This window comes from Pseudorasbora parva, chromosome 25, assembly GCF_024679245.1.
Source record: "Pseudorasbora parva isolate DD20220531a chromosome 25, ASM2467924v1, whole genome shotgun sequence".
In the NCBI taxonomy this organism is placed as follows: Eukaryota; Metazoa; Chordata; class Actinopteri; order Cypriniformes; family Gobionidae; genus Pseudorasbora; species Pseudorasbora parva.
This window is the reverse complement of record NC_090196.1, coordinates 29,238,563-29,260,614: the sequence shown is the minus strand read 5'-3', so window position 1 is coordinate 29,260,614 and position 22,052 is coordinate 29,238,563. Positions and strand designations below refer to the sequence as shown.

The window sequence follows — 22,052 nt, the reverse complement described above, 5'->3', positions numbered from 1 at the left end:
ATCACGTGTTCGCAGTATTTAAATATCACATGCTATAGCACCACAACCATAGACTGCAACACAGCTCAACACCTCAAGCAACAAGCAAAGGAGAAGCGCGAAAAATCTTTCTTGTGGCCCACTAAAATGTTTTTATTTTGCACACCTGCTTAGCTTATCTTTTACCCATTCCACAAAAATAAATAAAGACAAGTTCAAGGATTTAGTTTTTCTTTGCTAGTATGGACGTGAAATTAGGTAATAATTTGTATATATAAGTCATAAAAAGGTCTTAAAAGGGACTTGAATTGAACTTGAAGAAACCTGGAACCCTGTTCTTGGGCAGGAGACTCACTTGTGAGAGTAGCCGTCCGGTGAGGTGGTCAGGTTGACCTGCATGACTGTTTGAAACTCGGTCTCGTTGCAGCAGTATTTGAAGGCAGTGTTGTTATGGTGACAGCAGAACATGTACGTCTTGTTGTCCGAGAGACGAGGACAGTGGAATCCAAAGTGGTAGCGCCCCTTGTGGTCGAAGTAGGGCTCACACACCCGAAAGTGAGCAGAGAGAGCTGCACGAAAAGACAATAATAAACAGGACAGTTAGCATACTGTTTCAAAGCAGCTTTTCAGATGATGCTTGTTAATGTTAAAGGCAGGGTAGGCAATTTTACATTTACATTTATGCATTTATCAGACGCTTTTATCCAACGCGACTTACAACTCAGGAGTACAGGAAGCGATCTGTCAAGAAGAGGCAAAGAAACGCAAAAAGTGCCCCTAAATACCAAGATTTGTATACTACTCAGAGTTGCAAAAAACAGAAAAAGGGAAGAATAAAAGAAAATAGAGGAGGAGGAGGTTAGAAGTTTTTTATTATTATTATTATTTTTAATGATAAGATTAAGTGCTCATGGAAGAGATGAGTTTTTACCTGTCTTTTGAATGAAGCGAGTGATTCTGTCGTGCGTATGGAGGACGGAAGATTGTTCCACCAACCAGGAACAATGACTTTTCATTCATTGTTCCTGGTTGGTGGAACAATCTTCCTGGAGAGGGTTTTCATGCCTCTCTGTGATGGTACCACAAGCCTTTGCTCATTAGCTGAGCGAAGGCTTCTGGTGGGGGTGTAGGAGTGAGTTGAAGTATGCGGGTGCTGAGCAGTTTTTTATTTATACAGCGCAACCTTGTTACCGTCAGTTTATTAAACATTACATAGTATTATTATTATCCACTATCGATCGGCACTTAAACGAATGCAGAATCATTCTTGTATTTTGGTGATTCCCTAATTATTATTTTTTGTTATTGACGTCTACTTATCCTGACAAGCCAGACACATCACGATGTTTGGTCTGGGAACTCACCATTGTCAGGGCTCATCGGTTGTCTTTTCAAACTCCCTCTGCATGCAATTGGATAGCGCTACAACCAACCAGAGCAACGTGAAGCGGAGCTAGTTGATAATAAAACTTTCGCCGTATCCGGTCGGCAAAATGCCAAACACATCTTCCCTTCTTAAGAATGACTTCAGTGCCGTTCTTTGTTCTTTTCTCAGAGAAAAGCTCAACTCCAAGTCTTTCCAGAGTCGCCAGAGTCCGCCGTTCGCCAGTTTCTGTGTTTACTAGTAACACACGTGTGCAACTCTGCCATCATTATGTTAAGCCCCGCCCACCGACTCTATACACGATGTGATTGACCCGACCAGAGTTTGGTGAAAGGGGGATTCTGAAATCCACTGCCGCTTTAATATACCTGTATATATATATCCTAATTAAATTCATAATCAAAGCCTTAATCAATATTTATCTTCCTATATTGTTATAATGACTCTTTCCAGTTATTTTGCTTAAGAGAACCCCTGACTGTTTCTTGTTTTCTAAAGAGTATTTGGTCTCTGAGTGTTGACTGAGGGTCTGGCCTAGAGATGTGTGATGCGTCACTAAAACGCTTGATAGCAACGTGTTGGTTGGATTTTTGAGGTATTACACACCCCTAACATGTCAGGAGTGCAGTATCAGTGTTTGCTCACTTAGCCCGGTTTCCAGATATGAAATATGGATTTTTCTTTCATTTAATTTATTATATTTCCTTTTACTGAAACACTAAAAGAATCGAGATGAATATTGCCTGTACTATTGTCTGTACCTCTCACTGAGAGAAAGCACATATGGTATCCAGGGTTCATCAAACACAATATGAAATGGCGTATTGCTCAACGTTTCGGGGATGTGCGTTGTTCACTGTCTTGACTTTATCTTTGAAGGATTTTATTCTTTGAAGGAAGTTTTTGCTGTCTGCAACATACTTGGCACGCGGGTGCGTATGCGGTTCACGCTTATATCCACTGATCAGGCTGGCCAAGTAATGTAAAATAACATTCATATTAATTGCGGGTGGATGAGAGATAAATCATTGTGTTTGTTTGATAAAGACATTTTGCTAGGCCTGAGGGGCGAATCTTTCCGGTTGCCGTTTCTCCACACACTTTCAAAAGAATTCACCGGGGAGCCAAAGCTCATTGTAATATGCAAAGCTTATCAAATTATAGCTGTGGGCGTTTACTTCCAAGTCTTCAGTGCGGCACACCCATCAAACCGAGCATTCAGGACTCAGGAGAGAGCCCATTACGTATTCATTATGATGTTTTTGAATGTAAAAACCACACAAATGTCACAAGAAGACCTCAGACATTAAAAAAGCCAGTTCATGACACCTTTAAAACTACTTCTCAAGCTCTATTTACAAGATTGGCATGCCAAGTTGGCCGCTTTTCCTTTGCCATGACCTTCATATACTCCTCTTTCTTTCAGCGCACAACAATCACAATTGATATATGATGATATGATATACATTTTATTAGATAGTTAATTGCTGAAGTGCGATTCAACTCGCTCTAATTGTTTATCACTAGCGTATGCTGATGACAATTTATTCTTCTACTAACTTGCGTCGTAGGCTACGATCCAGGTTTCAAAATACAGTCTACAAACATGTCATACCCTAGTGTATTAGATCCAAGTCGCGCAGTGTGATTTGTAATCGCACAATCTGTAGCAAGGCATTACCTAGTATTTTACTTTCAAACCACTGAGCTTCAGCCAAGTCTTTAAATGAATAATATAGTGAATTAATGATTTTCGGTTATGATTCACCCATGATTTAATGATGCTCACCACATTTAGTGGACCTCTCAGAAATGGAAATGGAATTGAATGATATTTTGAAGGATAAAAACGTGCTTTGAATAATTCCCACTGATTCGGACGCACGACAAAGAAAATGAAGGAAGGGTGAGTGTTTTTTTTTCACATGACAGTCGTAGTTCTGCTTCATTATTCATCTGCGTATTCAAAACAGAGAGTGACAGCGAGGTCTGAGTGACTAACCCATGTTGACACGATTCACCCTGAACAGCAACAGCTCGCAGACATCGTGCTAGAAAGAGTACTTTTCTTCCCGGGCAGCACTGCATACTCTCGTTTTGAATTTCAATCGATTCAGCCTAATTAGCTTTGATACATTCATAGGTGGTGAAGGTTTCTATGATAAATCTGCACTGCTTCACAGTAGACTCGTGTAGATAAATGAAACTGTTCTTCAATTTCAGCTCAAGTTTCTCTTCTTTCAGGCTCAACCAGATTTAATTAGACAAGTGTGAGAAGAAAAATAACTAGAGCTAAAGCTTCAAAACTAATTTAAACAGGGCACAAATCATGAGGGTTTTGATGTGGTTTAATTAAGTCTTGAAGAAAGAAAACACAAAAGCCTGCGAGTGTTAAAAAGTAAACATTTTCTATGTATCACATAATGAACGTTTCCAAACAATGATTTATTACTCAAAGTTTAGCTGCAATTTAGAAAAAAACTCACCTGATGCCAAATAAACTGTTTGTCTGAGGTTTCTCAGTATGCATAAAACAAAATGCTGTTTCATGCATACTGAGCTTTTTACACTGTTAAACACTTGGATTCCCATCCTAAACATAGACAAAGTTTAAAAAACTAATGTTGGACGTTTGATGGAGTATTTCGGAAGCAGCCGGTGAGTAAAACTGCTTCAAATGTCTGTGCTCTTGGCTATCGTCACGTGAGTAAACATCAGTAAACGACACGATCGCGTGCTTCGTCATTCAAACGGTTACTCCATTGCTGTTCTATGTATAACGTTACACTAGTCTGATGTGCAAAACCGTTTTGCTTGCTACTGCTAAGGTTTAGTCGCATACAATAGTCCATAAACCGAATCATGTCCTCATAAACTGCGAGGAAAGACACACAAATGTTGACAGGCCATTAAATACAGTCCATACCACAGAGACGGACGTCCTGCTGTTGCTGTTTCTCCTGTTCAATTTATTTCAGCCTCCGGATCTGATTCTGGATCATTATCTGTATTAGCTGAGATAGCCATGGGTTTCATCGCTTGAGGACGTCACCGCTTTGCGCAGTCTTCATTCTTTAGCTCCGCCCACACGATACGCCTCCAGGCGCTCTGTTTTTTCCGGAAAGACTCGGTACAGCCCATATTTCTTTTATAAATATAATGAAACACAAGACTTTTTGGAGATATGAAGGATGCAATACTACTCTATAGGTACTCAAGATTGACATGAGATTGACTGAAACGTCATTGTGTTTCACCCCCTCTTTAAGATGTATATATCATCTGAAGGTTGAATAAAAACGCTTTCAATTGATGTATTGATTGTTAGGATATGAAAATATTTGGACAAGATAGAACTATTTGAAAATCTGGAATCTCAGAGTTCAAATATAAAAAAAAGTTCTAAATATAGCCTTAGCAATAGCAACACATATTACTACTAATAAAAAGAAATGTGTTATATATTTATGGTAGGAAATTTACAGAATATTTTCATCAAAACACAATCTTTATTATCCTCCATAATTTTTGACATTAAAATCTATAATTTTGACCCATACAATGTATTGTTGGCTATTGCCCCAAATATACCACACACGCACATACACATATAATTTATGTATGTATGTGTGTGTGTGTGTGTGCATGTGTACAGTGTATAAATATATATATATATATATATATATATATATATATATATATATATATATATATATATATTTACATTGCCATTAAAAAGTCAGTATGTGTAAAAAATGCTTTTAAAAGAAGTCTCTTCTGCTCAACAAGGCTACATTTATTTAAATTTTAATTTAAAATAACTGTTTTCTATTTATTCATGTGATCAAAGCTGTGTGTTCAGTGTCACATGATCCTTCAGAAATCATTATAAGAATGATCTGATGCTCAAGAAACATTTATGATTATCATCAACGTTGAAAGCAGTTTTGTGCAATTTTTTTCAGGATTCGTTGATGAATAGAAAGTTCCGAAGAACAGCATTTATCTGAAATAGAAATCTTACCAATCCCTATCTTTTGAATTGCTGTGTGTGTGTGTGTGTGTGTGTGTGTGTGTGTGTGTGTGTGTGTGTGTGTGTGTGTGTGTGTGTGTGTGTGTGTGTGTGTGTGGGTGTGGGTGGGTGGGTGGGTGTGTGTATATATTCATATAAATATATATATATATAGCTAGATACACACGTTTAAATTACTTTCTTCATGCTGTCCAAGACTGTAAACTCTGCTGCAAGAAGAATGACTCACGCCTGTCTTAATAATTAAAGAGGTTTTTCAATTTGATCCAGCTTTATGACCTGTAATCTCAAACAATCCTGCCACCCGATCAATGTAAAAGCCGGAAGCTTCAGTCTCCCAGCAGAGAGAAATCTCACAGCGAGACATCATCTAAAGCTCAGAGAAACACAGATGGACAATGGACGAGACAAATCGGACCGCTCAGAGATTGGCCTCAAAAGAATGGCCGCATGAGAGCCGTAAAGCTGATAAGAGGATGTTTGTTCATCTACGGGCACCTTTGTGTCCCACTGATTGAATTTTATTATTTAAAAATAAGTTTTGACTTTGCTGTATCAAGCCAAGTGAAGTCAACTTTATTTATATAGCGTTTTTACAATGACGATTGTTTCAAAGCAGCTTCACAGTGTTAAACAGGAAAATATTGTAACAAAATCTGATTCGGCTGTACAGTCGTTCTGGAGAAAACAGTGATGTTATCAGCTTATTTTAATTTATCATATAGCGACAATGTTGGCAGATCAGTATTATAGTTTATACAATTAATTAAGACCTAATAAATTAATTTTATTTGTATATTTAGTTGAATAACTTTGATCATAATTTTAGGGTCCACAACTGAGCAAGCCAAGCCAAAGGCGACAGTGGCAAGGAACCAAAGCTCAATCAGGGCATGATGGAGAAAAATAAACCTTGGGAGAAACCAGACTCAGTCGGGGTGCCAGTTCTCCTCTGGCCTATGTTAGGATGACAAAACCTATATATCCTAAACATAACCTCTGTGGTCACTTTAAATCCAAGGCCGTAACCGTGTCTTAAACATCGGGTAGGACTTATTTATTTGTATTTTTATAAAACATAAAGAAACATTGAATGAAATTCTAAGTGTAATTGTGTTTGGGAAATAATCATTAAGGCACTATTTGCAAATAAAATTTGCATTAATTTGGGTCAAATATATTGTTAGTCCCGAGATTCTTCACGTTAATGAATAAAAACATGCGCTGTTCTCATTCGGATTACACTATAATGGTCTGCAATGGCATTAAACATTAACATCTCAGAACAGAAGGCTAATGTTCTGGGCGGCAGTGGCTCAGTGGTTCATGTAGGTTGTCTACAAACCGAAAGGTTTCAATCCCCAGTTCCACCTGACCAAGTGTCGAAGTGTCCATGAACAAGACACCCAACCCCAGCTGCTCCCGACGAGCTGGATGGCGCCTTACATGGCTGACATCTCTGTCGGTGTATGAATAGGTGAATGTGAGGCGCTTTGGATGGCCATAGGGTCTGTTAAAAGCGCTATATAATAAATGCAGTGCATTAAGCGATAGATTGACACGCTCATTTGTGTGAAGACTGCAGAAGGGAACGTAAACCTTCCCTGCTTTGACTTGATTGGCCATCTCATTATGACATTGATGAACACTTTTAGACCGCTGAGGCAGACCAGACTAAAAATATTTTTTTTGTCTTCCTAACATACAGAGCGCTGGCTAATGGAGTGCAGCAGAGCAGGGCAAGAATTTCTAATTATTAAGGGGAATTGTTCTTGTCTATGGCGGTTACGGTATGGTCTTAAGCCTTTTATTTCTTCTTAATTTTACTACATTTTTAAAATAATAGTATGAATTAGATTCAACACAAACACACATCCATTTACTGTGTGATTTTTACACAAATTAATTGTCAGTTTGCACCCAATGAAGCGTAAGAACTACCCCTAATAAATGATATTTAAATTAGTTTCAAATTAAATTATAAAAGAATAAATACATTCAAATTAAAGCATAAATGTTTATATGTGTAGTTATACAGTGTAATAAAATTGTTTAATTTTATTGAAACAACTGTGGTTTGACCCCACTATAAAAAATTATATGATCAATTAGTACATCAAAATAATTTATATACACTATATATATATATACATATACAAGATTAAAGTCATTCAGTCAGTTTAATGTAATTTAAGTTGAAATGACTTTTAAGTTGATTATACTTAGAAAATTTAAGTCAGCAACTTTTTTTTTAAACAATGCATTGTCATTATCATTTATTTCTCCTACTAAATGTTTCACCCCTTTTCTCCATAGGAAAAATATACATTTCTATATTTTAAAAGCTTAAAAAGTATATTTACTGTGATTTCATTAAAATATTTTAAAAAAATTAAATTATGACTCAGTTTTTGCCTTATAAAGTAAGAAAATGCTCCTATTAAATTCTATTTAAAATATATGACATTAAACGAATAAATACTGTCAAATTATTAAAACAGTGTGAACATATTATACATTTGTGTACTATACACAATACAATACAAATTAATTTCTAAATCTCCACAGGACCAGAAGTGTCCACAGTTGAAGAAACATGTTTAGTTTTTAGATGTTTATCAGGGTTTCTGATGGCTCTGTTTGTGCCTATATCAGCCAAATTCAGACAGAAGATATATATCAAACCACCGTTACTAAACCATCTGCACACGTCGTCTTACCTGTAGTAGACAGAAAGAGGAAGATGATGGTCAGGATGTTGAAGGAGTGATGATTGGTGACACTCATCTTCTTGTCCTCCCTCAGGGGAGGATGGAGACATGAAGCCTGACAGCTTCAGCTGCTTCCAGAAGTCATCTTTATCTCCAGCTTCTGTTCATGACTGCGACAGTTTGCCAGCACACCTGTAGCGGAAGAGGGCAGGTGTTATGATCATGGCGAGACATCTGCACGGTAAGATCTGCCGTTGCTTGCGTCTTGCTTTTATCCAGGATTGGATTCAATTCATTTTATTTCCAACTTTGCTCAAACAATCCAAGCCTTAATTTATGTCAACCCAAACGAAACATCTGCCCAAAGGCATAATGATGAACACCACCAGATTTAATTTAGGATACTTTCCCAGCTAACAGGGAACATCTCAGAACAGAAGGCTAATGTTCTGGCAACGTTTCAGTACAACTTCTACAAATACATATGCAATATAAGGTCAGTCGCAAAAATAACGGTGCATGTCTTTATCATGACTAACGCCAAAAGAGGGTTTGCACTGGCGCAAGCTGTAAGTAAATCTGGCCTGAAGTATTGTATTATAAATGCAGCCTATATTCAGATTTTAAAACAATTGAAGGCAAAAATCTTTGCTAGATTTACGATGTTAATAACTCGTCACCACAGTTTGAAAACGGTCCAATTGCACAGTGTGTGACGTGCTTTAGTGGGCTTTGGGTTTGTACTAAATTACCAGTTCTTTTGTGGCTGATTTTGAAAGCGTTTTAAATAGAATCAGTGTGGCTAATCTGCATGCTGTGATTGTTCATTTCGAGCTGGGGATGGATATAATGTTTATTTTTGCAACTGTTTGGCAATTTCCTTTCATTTGGGCTGATTGTGCTGCTCTGTAGGAGAAGGAAACTCAAGAAAAATCCCAGACACATTTGTTCTTTTTCAATGTTTTGCTCTTCCTTGTTTTCTGTGCATGCCGTTGTTCTGTGGATGATGGCGGATCTAACAACTATCAGTGTGGAAGATGAGGTGTTGTTGGGTTTAGTTCTCAAAAAACACTGTACATCTGCTGGTTTAGTTGCTGGGGACGGTGGATGGTTCTGCTACAAGCCTGTGTGAGTTTCTGCCCTTGATCTCAGTCACTTGAAGTGGTGTGCGACTCCTCAACAGTTTGACAATACGAGTTCTTGCTTTACATGCAGAGTTCTGGTTTGTTTCATAGGTCTAATGCGCTGAATGGCTCTTAAGTGGCTGTCTTTAAAGTAGACTCTGAGAGTGTATTTCAGTTTGTAACCCAGCCGACTTCAATGGGATTTTATCAATGGCAGCGGTTATTTACACTAAGTTTCAATAGCAGCATTTTCCTACCGATATGCTGTTTGTTTTTTGTAATTCCCCAAATTTCCATAAAGCAATGACCAAAGCAATCTACCAAGAGCAGCGCAAATTTAGCCTGACTAGTCAGACCCACATCAAGATGTTTGGTCTGGAAACTCACCATTGACAGCTCAATCCGAGGGGCGGGATAAACGGTTGTCTTTCAAACTCCCTCTGCACGCGATAGGAGAGCGCTACAACCAACCAGAGCAACGAAGGTGAAACAGAGCTTGTTGACAGATTAAACATTCACCGTATCCGGTCTGCAAAACTCCGAACACATCTTCCCTTCTTAAGAATGACTTCAGTGCCGTTCTTTGTTCTTTTCTCAGAGAAAAGCTTAACTCCAAGTCTTCCAGAGTCGCGGTCAGAGCTGATTCGAAAGACCGCCGTTCGCCAGTTTCTGTGTTTACTAGAAGCACGCAAACGCAACTCGGCCGTCGTCATTATGGCCCCGCCCGCCGACTCTATACACGATGTGATTGGCCTGGCAAGAGTGGTGTTTACAGCTCAGAAGGGTATTGAGAGTTGCTAGACGACACTCGCGGGCAGATTAGATTTGCTGCCGCTAGGGTGTGTCTAGATTTCTAGGCTAGGGCAAATTAGTGTCTGGTTTAAAACATGCTTTTTTTGGGCTGTAAATAATGGTGCAAATATCAGTAAATTGACTAGCGCAAACCTTAGTAAATCACCTTGCGTGTGATTCATTTAAATGTTCTCCTCTGCCTGATAGGGAAACTCCTACAAATGCGCAAAAATAACCCTGTACAATTTCTAATAATTTCTCACTGCATGTTTTTTTAACAGAAATCCTGACAGTAGTTTTTTAATGGCAAAAAATGGTTTGTATTGGCTCAAGCTGTAAGTAAATCTGCTCTAAAGCCAGGGACACTCCAAGACGACGTTCAGCTGTCAGGCAACATCGGGTTGTTTTTGAGCAGACTAAGGCTGTTCACACTTGATGTCTTTTTTGAAGCTGGGTGTGTGTGTGTGTGTGTGTGTGTGTGTGTGTGGGGGGGGGGGGGGGGGTCTCTCTATGGTATGGACCATACTTCCTTTTGTAAGACTATTTGCCATACTGAAACTGAGATTATTACCACGCAGCAGCTCAAGTTCTTACTAGAACCAGGAAGTATGTTCAGAGCGGATGTACAGCCGAAATCAAATTCTGTTGCATTACTTTTCTTTTATCACTGTGAAGCTGCTTTGAAACAATCGGCATTGTAAAAAGCACTATATAAATAAAGTTGACTTGATTATTACAGTGAAGATCAAAAGGAGAGTTTGGAAATGTAAACTAATATTTCCTATTGCCACACGAATGCAAAAGAAATAAATAACAAAATGAAAATCTAACATGCCTAAGACTCTTGCACAGTTTTGTATATTTAAAATTAATATTTTATCTATATCTATCTACAGGCTTATTATAGATTATATTCCTAAAAAGTTGACAGTTCATTTTGATCTCACAAAGCCCCGTTATTAATGAAGCTGACTGCACAACAAATCTTTCAGAATGTCTACACTTAGTTTGTTGTAATCAGAGGATTTGCCAGCATGCGAAATTCAGCACTGAACAAAAAACTTTGAGCAGTGAGTGGATCTGAACTTAAAGGTAGGGTAGGTAGGACTGATCTAAAACACTTTTGTCCAAATTTGTTTAAACTTTTTTTAAATTTCAATACATAGTTGAAATGTAAGTACTCTGAAAAAGAGAGTATAAAAATCGAGTGACTCTAGACTGTTTAATCTGCAATAAACACTGCTCATTATTTTCGTTCAGGACGAATCAAGTGATTGGCTAGGGCGACTGTCACTCTCTCTCGCTACCATGGCAACCACCACTTTCGCTACAGGATCCGCCCACACGCGCGCGACACGAAACCTAGGAAGAGCAAAAGCATTCGTTTCACAGGCGAACACGATTTGTCGTGACACCGGGTTTTGCAGTCAGGTAATCTTTGATTTTGATTATACATTTTTTGGTTTATGTTTTCATGAAGCATGGATCACTAGCACACGTAGCTGCCTAATATAGCTAACATAACATTACTTAGCATAAAGTTACAATATTATACACTTAGCCATTAGCAGAGATGATAAATACTCAATATGCTTAGCTCAAGTTAATCTCTGTTGTGTTGAATTTGGCAAAATTTAACTTTAGATAACAAAATGCATGTGTAAAAGCTAGTACACCGCATCCAGGAACTTTTTTTTTGAGCTAAGTTAGCTTTAGCTACTACTAACCAGCAATGCTTTCATCATGGAAACTCTTACATGCAAAACACAGTTATGAATCTTACACGAAATTCATCTTCATCACAGTATAACTGATGTTATTGGAAAAACATGTATCAATGCTACCCGTTAGCCGTTAAACTTTACCAGTACTGGTATTCTAGCTTGATAGTGAGTAGTAAAAGACATCTTATTTGTTTATATTCATACTGATAAAGTTAGATGTTGTATTACATGTGATTCTGACATGATGTCACTACATGCACACTGCTCGTCTCAGGTAAATAATGCGTCTTTCAGCTGATTGGTCGGTGAGGCGCGTTCATGTGTTTTGGGGGCGTGGCTTTGGAAAGAGCCTAGAAGGGAGAAGGTGGAGTGAATGGAAATAATGAGCTGTCTTTAAAACAGTCGTGAGAGGTCTACAGACAATCAAATTTTATACATTCTTTTTCAGAGTACTTACAATTTAATTATGTATTGATATATAAAGAAAGTTTAAACAAATTTGGAAAAAAAGTTTTACACTACCTACACTACCTTTAAATGCATCTTATTGGCCATTGCGTTCAAGAAATCAACACATGTCTGTGATTGGCTACATTGCACAACGCTGCAGAAACTGTTTAAAAATGTTCTAAATATAAACTCTTGATAAACAAATTCTTGCATTTGTAAATCAGTTTTATTTGTTTTAGTTGCTCTTGTTGCTTTTGTGCTATAAATGAATAACAAATAATTCATTTTTAGATGTTTTATTTGTTAAGATATTTTATTTTATTTTATTCTCCTGCAACCGGCACACATCTCGCTCTCGCTCTCGAACTGTGCCGCGATGCACGTGAATGTAAAAGCGACACAGACTCGGGAAGGAAAGTAATCTTTACGGTTATTCGTTTAGCAAATAAATATTAATAAACATACTAGTATTTTATTTATTTTTAATATTAAAATGATTATTTTTTATTTTAATAACCACATTTTACAAACTTTGTTTTTAATGCAAATTGAATTTAGTACATTTAAATAAAAATCATAATAATAATATGTAGCATAACATTTATTCATTAAGTGTGTAAAGCATTAGTGCTTAATTTCTGCAATTAAGTGTATGTATTTACACATTTTATATACTTTCTTAATAAATGTGCATGCTTTTATTGTGCACAATTCATTAGAAAACTTTTCTTTCTTTCTTTTTTGTTGTTTTTTCTTTCATCAAAATTACAACTTTTGACATTTACCAAGGAAGCAAGGGGGAAAAGAGAAATAAATGTAACTAATAACGGCATGTTTCCTTTTCATGTTGTCTTCTGGAACTGGCATCTGAGGTTGTGTGTGCTGCTAAAAAAAACACCTTAGAGTTTGTGAAGCACAAAGCTAAGATTTGAGCAGGAAAAAAAAATTTATTTAACATCAAGGCAGAAAAGGATATTAAAATGTCAGAAAATTGTGCCCAAGAAACTTTCACATCTTTAACTTTAATCTTAGTCTACAGAATGGATATTTGCCTAAGCCCCAGAAATAATTATACCATTTTATGGGAACATGCTAATCAGCTCTTAAATCATTAATAAGGCAAGTAATAAAGTGCAGCGGCTAATAATATGCTTGATTTAGCAGCGTTTATCTCTGCTCTGGAGTTGAAATGTTAGCATGAAATATTAGACTGCGCCTCTGAATGTGTCAGCTGTCTCTAAGAGGACATTTGTGTCGAGAGGCTCACCGCAGCTTTCCGTTGATTACGGGCGGAGCGAGAACAAGGCAAGAACGTCATGTAATATTTTTAGTATTTTCATTTGGTGTTGAGTGTCAGAATGTGACATTTCTCCTTTTCTACAGAATTCATAACTACTTGTTCCTGTTTCTTTGTAGCGATAGCTTCTGGGCAACTGTTTTTTTTCTGCTTTACTGATAATGTCCAGCAAATTGACGCTAAAATCATGGCTGTGGAAGATCATGTTATCTATGCGTCATACAGTGGATAAGATTATTACCTAGGCTTAGATAGAAGGTTGTGGAGAGTCGCTAGGACGTTGCTATGTGAGTGTCTGATGTTGCTATACAGTTGCTAAGGTTTTGTTATGGTTGCTAGGTAGTTTCTTTTCAGTCCAAGCCATTTTATTAATATATCCATCTATCATTTTTCTATCATCTATGTGTCCATCCTTCTATCTGTCTGTCTGTCTATCTGTCTGTCCATCTGTCAATCATCTGTCTGTCTGTATATCAGTCTGTCCATCTGTCTATCATCTGTCTGTCTATCATCTGTTTATCATCTGTCTGTCTATCTATCATCTGTCTGTCTGTATATCAGTCTGTCCATCTGTCAATCATCTTTCTGTCTGTCTATATCTGTCTGTCTGTATATCAGTCTGTCTGTCTGTATATCAGTCTGTCCATCTGTCTATCATCTGTCTGTCTGTATATCAGTCTGTCCATCTGTCTATCATCTGTCTGTCTGTCTATCATCTGTCTGTCTGTCTATCTGTCTGTCCATCTGTCTATCTGTCCACATATCAGCTGTCTGTCTGTCTGTCTGTCCATCTGTCTGTCTGTATATCAGTCTGTCCATCTGTCTGTCTGTCTATCATCTGTCTGTCTGTCTGTCTGTATATCAGTCTGTCCATCTGTCTATCATTTGTCTATCTGTCCGTATATCATCTGTCTGTCTGTATATCATCTTTCTCTCCATCTGTCTATCATCCGTCTATCATCTGTTTGATCATCTGTCTATCTGTCCGTATATCATCTGTCTGTCTGTCTGTCTGTCTGTCTGTCTGTCTGTCTGTCTATCATCTATCTGTCTGTCCATCTGTCTATCATCCGTCTATCATCTGTTTGTCCATCTGTCTATCATCTGTCTATCTGTCCGTATATCATCTGTCTGTCTGTCTGTCTGTCTGTCCATCTGTCTATCATCTGTCTGTCTGTCTATCATCTATCTGTCTGTCTATCATCTATCTGTCTGTCCATCTGTCTATCATCTATCTGTCTGTCCATCTGTCTATCATCTGTATGTCCATCTGTCTATCATATGTCTGTCTGCCTGTCTGTCTTTCTGTCTATCTGTCTGTCCATCTGTCTATCATCTGTCTGTCTGTCTATCATCTATCTGTCTGTCCATCTGTCTATCATCTGTATGTCCATCTGTCTGTCTATCTGTCTATCATATGTCTGTCTGTCTGTCTTTCTGTCTATCTGTCTGTCCATCTGTCTATCATCTGTCTGTCTGTCTGTCTATCTGTCTGTCCATCTGTCTATCTGTCCATATATCATCTGTCTGTCTGTCCATCTGTCTATCATCTGTCTGTCTATCTGTCTGTCCATCTGTCTATCGTCTGTCTGTCTGTCCATCTGTCCATCTGTCTATCATCTGTCTGTCTGTATATCACCTGTCTGTCCCTCCATCTGTCTATTATTTATCATCTGTCTGTCTGTCATCAGCTATACCTAGCTTAAATATATAATTCTCTTTAATCTTTTATTTTATTGAATCTATATACACTGTTTAGCATGGTCAGGTGACTTCCATAATATTGGCCATGAATGGGTTTTTTGGGGGCGGTTTGAGAATAAAATGAGAAATTCCTCCTGATTTCCTGTTTTCCGGTTCTAAAACCGGTCTGTTCCGCCCTCTTCCTCCAGTATTACGGCTTCTTTGTGCTCTCTGAAGATAATTTTGTGACTCAGCACGGCTTCTAAATATATAATAATAACTGTGACATTTTACTTTCTTAACCTTCTAAGCATTAAAGCGGTTTGCTGATTGACTTTAGGTTAGTGAATGAGTGGCGCTCCTCACAACTAACTGTGTTTTTAGCTTGTGCTATCATAAGCTGTTGACTAACCACAACATCACGCTGTACAAAACACTGAAATAAACCAGCAGAAGTAAGCGAAACACCCACCCACTCCATGCAGACATCGTGCTGAAAAGGCCAGCATGAATTTACAGCTAGTTTATGTTTGTCTGATCAGCATAGTCCTATCAGGTGGCCAAAACATGTCTAAAACCATCAAATTCGACCAGTCTGACCAATGGAAACCCGCTTTATTGGTCCAGCTAGTTTCCCTTTGGTGGTTTTTAGGAAAGAAGACCAGCTAAAAAAAACTATTTAAACCAGTCAAGACCATTAAACCAACTTGGGTTGTTCATGCAACAACATAAGGACCTGCAGTTCTGGTCATTTCTGCAGGGACATCATGTTTTGTTCTTCTAATTTGGCAAAGAATAAACCTGAATGATATAGCGCTCAATGTGGTGGGACTCAATCATAGTCTCTGACATTCGTGTCACTTTCCTTTTTTGTATATTTGCCCTCTATCTTTGAGGCGGACAAAATGTCACGTCTGTGCGGAGCTTCATGATTAGCATCCAGTGTCTGAATTATCATAAAGTGTCCGCATTAGCATACAGTTGTCAGACTTGCTGGCTTTCTCAATTTCCAGCACTGCCTAGAAGCAAATCACAGCCTATCATGGGTGTGTGTGTCAATCAGAGGAGACCTCAGAGCAATCATTCCCTTTGAAGAGAGGGTATATCATGTGTAAGAACATTTGCCTTTTCTTTAACTCTTCCTATCTCTGTATCTCTATTTCTTTTTGTTTATATATTTTAGTTTTAGTAATTCATATTAAATGAAACAATTAGAAACAGAAATATTATATTAAAGAAATTTAAATATAAATATTAGATAAAACATTACTGAATTACACTCAGTTACTGATTTTTCTTAAAAAAAATTTAGTTAACAATAATCACATTGCTGAAAGACATGAAACGCATGAGCTGAATGTAGGGCTGGGCGATAAATCGATTTTATCGATTAATTCGAGTTTTTAGTTTACGTCGATTTTTGTGAATGAAAATCGGTTTTCTCTTTAAAATCCGCCGACGCTCCCCTCTGGGCTCCCGTAATGGCTCAGCCCTCCCCACACGCGTTTGCCACAGAGATACACAAACAACAAGGATAGCGTCTAACAACATATAGTGTCATTCGTAATTGGTTTAGTTTTTCACAGAACAGTTAACAATACCCCGCTTCAAAGTGTGTTTGAAGTCTGAACGGAACCGCGCTCATTTGAGCTGCGTTGACACGAACGCAAGGCGAGCTCACACACGGACCGATCTCGTGACGGACACTGATACACAGCGCTGGAGATCCAGTGAGAGAGCGTTTAAATTCACCACAGAATTAATAACATCGCTACTGCGAGATCTAGTGGAAGCGTTCGGTGCAAAATTCTGTTATAAACCACAGATATCAGATCAAAAAGAGCTGCGCGAAGGTCAGGGGTTTCTATCACAAATCACCAACATTCACCATGATTTACTGTAGTAAAACCACATGGATTTAATGTTGTAGTCATTATTTATCTCAGGATTCGTACAACCTTTTGAGATTGAAATTCAAGCACTTTCCAATGGTTTTCAAGAGCTTCACACTTATTTCCAGCACTTCAAAGCTCTAAATATCCGATTTTAATGTTATTTTTAATGTGATGGTTTGTAAAACTAAAAGTTTAAAGGGGTTTTGTGAAAGAAATGTAGTTTATTTAAAAAAACAAGTGTAATCCATTTTGTAGCATTTTTATTTAAAAAAGATATGAAATGTTTCATATGAATCGTTTTAAATCGTAAATCGAATTTTTGGTGAAAAAATCTGGGATTTGTTTTTGGGGCCATATCGCCCAGCCCTAGCTGAATGTATTTTTATTTGTACTTTTTGTTGTTTTCTTGCATACTTCCAGCAAATAATGCAGGTTTTTGCATCACATACCAACCAGTCCCTCATTGAAATGTCAATTCATCACAATTTCATTTCTTTCTCTATATTTTCCCCTGTTCTTTCTCTGCTGTTCTGTCCTGTAAAGGCATACGCTCATAAAGATGCATTAGACTTAGTTGACAGACACTACACTTTAGTAGACTGTGTGTATCAGTTTGATTTGACTCACTCCTGTCAGATGAAAAAAACAACAAGGCTTAGACTATTGTTCCTCTGTTGCAATTTGAATCATATATTATGGTTCAGTTCCTTAAAAACATTAGGAGCCAGTTAGTCTCAGCCTGGGATCGCGTGCCCACGAACCGCCCACAGTCTCGTCTGATCTATGTTGCACAGAAAAACTAGAAAGCGCCTGTGGAAAGGATGGCAGTTTTCAACAGGTGCACGGGGTTTTTCTTTTGCATTTCAAAGACAAGACAGTTTTGAGACAAGACAGCAAGATATTCATGAGCAGATCTCTGCCTGTGAAATGGTCAGTATTTATTCTGATTTATTCTGATTACTCAGCAAGACAATTTGCAAACATTGGCATAACCGTGCCGGATAAAAAGTTTGGAATAATTAAAGAAAATAAAAAAATGTTTTAATGTGTTTTCTATTGTCAAATGCAATGTATTCCTGTGATCAAAGCTGAATGTTCAGCATCATTACTCCAGTCTTCAGTGTCACATGATCCTTCAGAAATCAGATTTGCTGCTCAGTTATTATCAATTATGGTAATCAATTAACTTACTAAGCTTATTATTTTTGTGGAAACCGTGATACATTATGTCATGATTCTTTGACGAATGTAAAGTATCTGAAATGGAAACCATTTGTAACATTATAAATGTCTTTACTCACTGCCACTTTTAATCAATTTAATGCATTTTTGTGCATTTCTATTCTACTTTTTACACCAAACTTTTTAATGGTAGTGTATCACAGTTTCCAAAACAATATGAAGAAGCACAACATGGTTATAATGATATAATATTATAATGATTTCTTAAAGGGGGGGTGAAATGCTGTTTCATGCATACTGATCTTTTTACACTGTTAAAGACTTGGAATCCCATACTAAACATAGACAAAGTTTCAAAAGTTAAGGTGGACGTTTGATGGGAGTATTTCTTTGTCAAAAATACTACTTCCGGTTAGTCATAAGTTTCGGCAAGTTTTTTGAGATCATGCGTCCCCTTTGACGTTAGTGGGGGCGGAATTTCCTTGTATGGGCCTTACGGACAATTCTACCGGAAGCGCGTGAGAGAGAGCGAGGGAGAGAGCGAAAGCAACAGGCTACGCCCATCAAAGCGCTGGCTTGTAGGATGCTAAACAGGTGATATAACCAGTAGCTACTGACTTACCCACTGATAGGCCGGCGGTCGATCTGTATTAGCACTTTCCTCACGCGACGGGCGAATCACTTTCCTTACAGAGCGACTCACTTTCCTCACGCGACGGGCGAATCACTTTCCTCACTGAGCGAATCACTTTCCTCACGCGACGGGCGAATCACTTTCCTCACAGAGCGACTCACTTTCCTCACGCGGCAGGCGAATCACTTTCCTCACTGAGCGAATCACTTTCCTCACAGAGCGACTCACTTTCCTCACGCGGCGGGCGAATCACTTTCCTCACTGAGCGAATCACTTTCCTCACAGAGCGAATCACTTTCCTCACAGAGCGACTCACTTTCCTCACGCGGCGGGCGAATCACTTTCCTCACTGAGCGAATCACTTTCCTCACAGAGCGAATCACTTTCCTCACGCGGCGGGCGAATCACTTTCCTCACTGAGCGAATCACTTTCCTCACAGAGCGAATCACTTTCCTCACAGAGCGACTCACTTTCCTCACTGCAGCGCGCTGCTGCACACGTCATTATTTAGCTCCGCTCACATGACACGCCCCCACCCGCTCGGCTTTTTTAGGAAAGACTCGGAACAGCGCATCTTTCTTATATAATTATAAAAAAAATAAAGACTTTTCGGAGATATGCAGGATGCAATGCTACTCTATAGGTACTCAAGATTGACATGACACTGACTGAAACTGAGTGTTTCACCCCCCCTTTAAGGATCATGTGACACTGAAAACTGAGTAAATTTTGCTTTGCATTACAGGAATTAGGGCTGTGCAATATATCGAAATTATCGAAATATCGTTGTGGCGAGGTGAACGAGTAGAGACATGGGAGGAGCAAGCGAGAATGGGGACGTGATTGCGAAAGAGCGTCACCTGCGAGTCACACCGGTCTCGAGTCGTCTCATGAGGGAGCTCGGAGGCATATAAGGACGAGCGACACCAGTCAAGGATGAGAGAGGACCAGGCCTGGACTTTACATTGAGTTTTGTTTTGTTATGTGTGTGCGGGCAGTCGTCCGTGAGGAGATGCCCGTCTTTCGTTTTGTTTGTTTATTTATTTACTTAATAAAAGTTTTTAAAAAAATTCCCATCTACGAACTCCGTTACAATCACAAATGTACATATCGCAATATGCATATCGCAACGGCATGCAATACCTGAATGATTTTAATAGGCTACTTCAACATTGTGAAAACTGTACATTTTAGGTTGACACATATAGCAGAGAATAGACTGGACACACGACTGTTACTTATGGGGCTCGATGTTAAAAAGTAAGGACCCACTTTATATTAAGTGGCCTTAACTACTATATACTAACATTTTAATTAATCATTTGATACAATGCACTTATTGTGTACATACATGGTTTTACATTGTACTTACATTTTTAAAAATACCTGCATGTAATTACATCTGTAATTAATTTCTGTTACATTTATAATTACACTTTTGACACTTCCCTTACCCATAACCCTACCCTTAAACTGACCCACACCACCACACCTGTCCCTAACTCTACCCGTATCTCACCTCAGTATCAGCAAAGGTGTTTTGCAGTACAATTTTTTACACACAGTAAGTACATTGTACTAGCCTGACAAGCCAGACCCACATCAAGATGTTTGGTCTGAAAACTCACCATAGATGGGGCTCAGTCCGAGGGGCGGGATAAACGGTCGTCTTTCAAACTCCCTCTGCACGCGATAGGATAGCACTACAACCAACCAGAGCAACGAAGGTGAAGCAGAGCTTGCTGACAGATTAAACATTCGCCGTATCCGGTCGGCTAAACTCCGAACACATCTTCCCTTCTTAAGGATGACTTCAGTGCCGTTCTTTGTTCTTTTCTCAGAGAAAAGCTTAACTCCAAGTCTTCCAGAGTCGCGGTCAGAGCTGATTCGAAAGACCGCCGCCGTTCGCCAGTTTCTGTGTTTACTAGAAGCACGCAAGCGCAACTCGGCCGTCATCATTATGGCCCCGCCCGCCGACTCTATACACGATGTGATTGGGCCGTCCAGAGTCTGAGGAATACAGCTCAGATGGGTATTGAGAGTGCCTAGACGACACTTGCGGGCAAATTAAATTTGCTGATGTAAGTACATAGTAGTTAAGGCCACCTAATATAAAGGTTGGCCAAAAGGGATAACTTGCCAAAAACAACTCCTTGCAGTCTCGCAAGTCACGCTGTCTGACACACCGAAATGTGCGCAAACAAGTCTTATCAGTGTATATTTAATTAATGTGAAGACTATTTTTTGGGTTTTTATTTTTAATAACAAAGATAAAATAAAATAACAAAAAATAAGCATCCACCCCTAGTTCAGGAGTCTTTGTTTGTGTTCTTGATGGTTCGTTTTAGGTTGATATAACTATATATTACCAAGTCAAGCAAATCGTTTTTGGTATTTAAATATCGGCATTACATTTTCTGTTTGCTTACATTGATTAAAAAAATTATATTGTCACATTGTGACATACATTTTTGCTAAAACGCTGCTGGTCACTTTCAGAAGTTGTAGCAACGCTTTCTTTTGCCAGAGAGAGCGAAACACATAAATGGTATCATTCTAAGTTTTTGTTATATTTAAAAAAAATATTATTTAAATTGATTTTAAACATTAATAGCAGTATCGTATCGCATATCGAATGTCACATTATTTAACAAAGTATTGCATATCGCATTTTTTTTCAATATCGCACAGCCCTAACAGGAATCAATTACATTTTTACATATTCACATAGAAAACAATTATTTTAAATATTTATTTTTTCAATATATATCAATATCAATACTGAAATATATTTACTCTAAACTTTTGTATTGTATTGAGCACCACACACAAATTTAAACATGTCAGTCAGGTGATCACTTCCTGTCCAAGTGGGTGGTTTTTGGCGAGATAATAAACATTGCCGTTAGTCAAAGGTCTGTGCATGACAAGCCAGCTGGTCAGTATTGTACTGTTGTATTTACTCACCAGAGCTTTTTTTTTTACTCGCAGTTGGTGCTTTGGCATGTCTTAAAGTTTTTAAAATGGAATAACATTCATAAAACGACTGGAAATAGGCGTGCTGAGATCTCCCTACTGTGTGTGTGACTGCCCGAGGCTCTGTAAATAGCCAGAAATTTGACTGCGGGATGCTTTTTAGCCAGGCATACTGTGATGTGCGCTT

General features: G+C 38.3%; 1 protein-coding gene and 1 long non-coding RNA gene across 3 annotated transcripts in view; one reads left to right on the top strand and one right to left on the bottom strand.

Annotated features, from left to right (window-relative positions):
- Window positions 1–22,052, top strand: part of LOC137065515 (uncharacterized) — a 79,481-nt gene that overhangs the window by 8,849 nt on the left and 48,580 nt on the right. The window contains exon 2 of the long non-coding RNA XR_010901660.1: window positions 8,202–8,348. This is a non-coding gene — a long non-coding RNA (uncharacterized lncRNA). The remainder of the gene's footprint in view (window positions 1–8,201; window positions 8,349–22,052) is intronic.
- shisal1b (shisa like 1b) overlaps window positions 1–22,052 on the bottom strand; it is a 56,065-nt gene that overhangs the window by 15,921 nt on the left and 18,092 nt on the right. For both annotated transcript variants that reach the window (XM_067437182.1, XM_067437181.1), the window contains exons 2-3: window positions 8,117–8,299; window positions 335–548 (exon numbers count right to left, since the gene is read on the bottom strand). In XM_067437182.1, coding sequence (XP_067293283.1) covers window positions 335–548; window positions 8,117–8,183 — 281 coding nt within the window. In that variant the 5' untranslated portion in view covers window positions 8,184–8,299. The remainder of the gene's footprint in view (window positions 1–334; window positions 549–8,116; window positions 8,300–22,052) is intronic.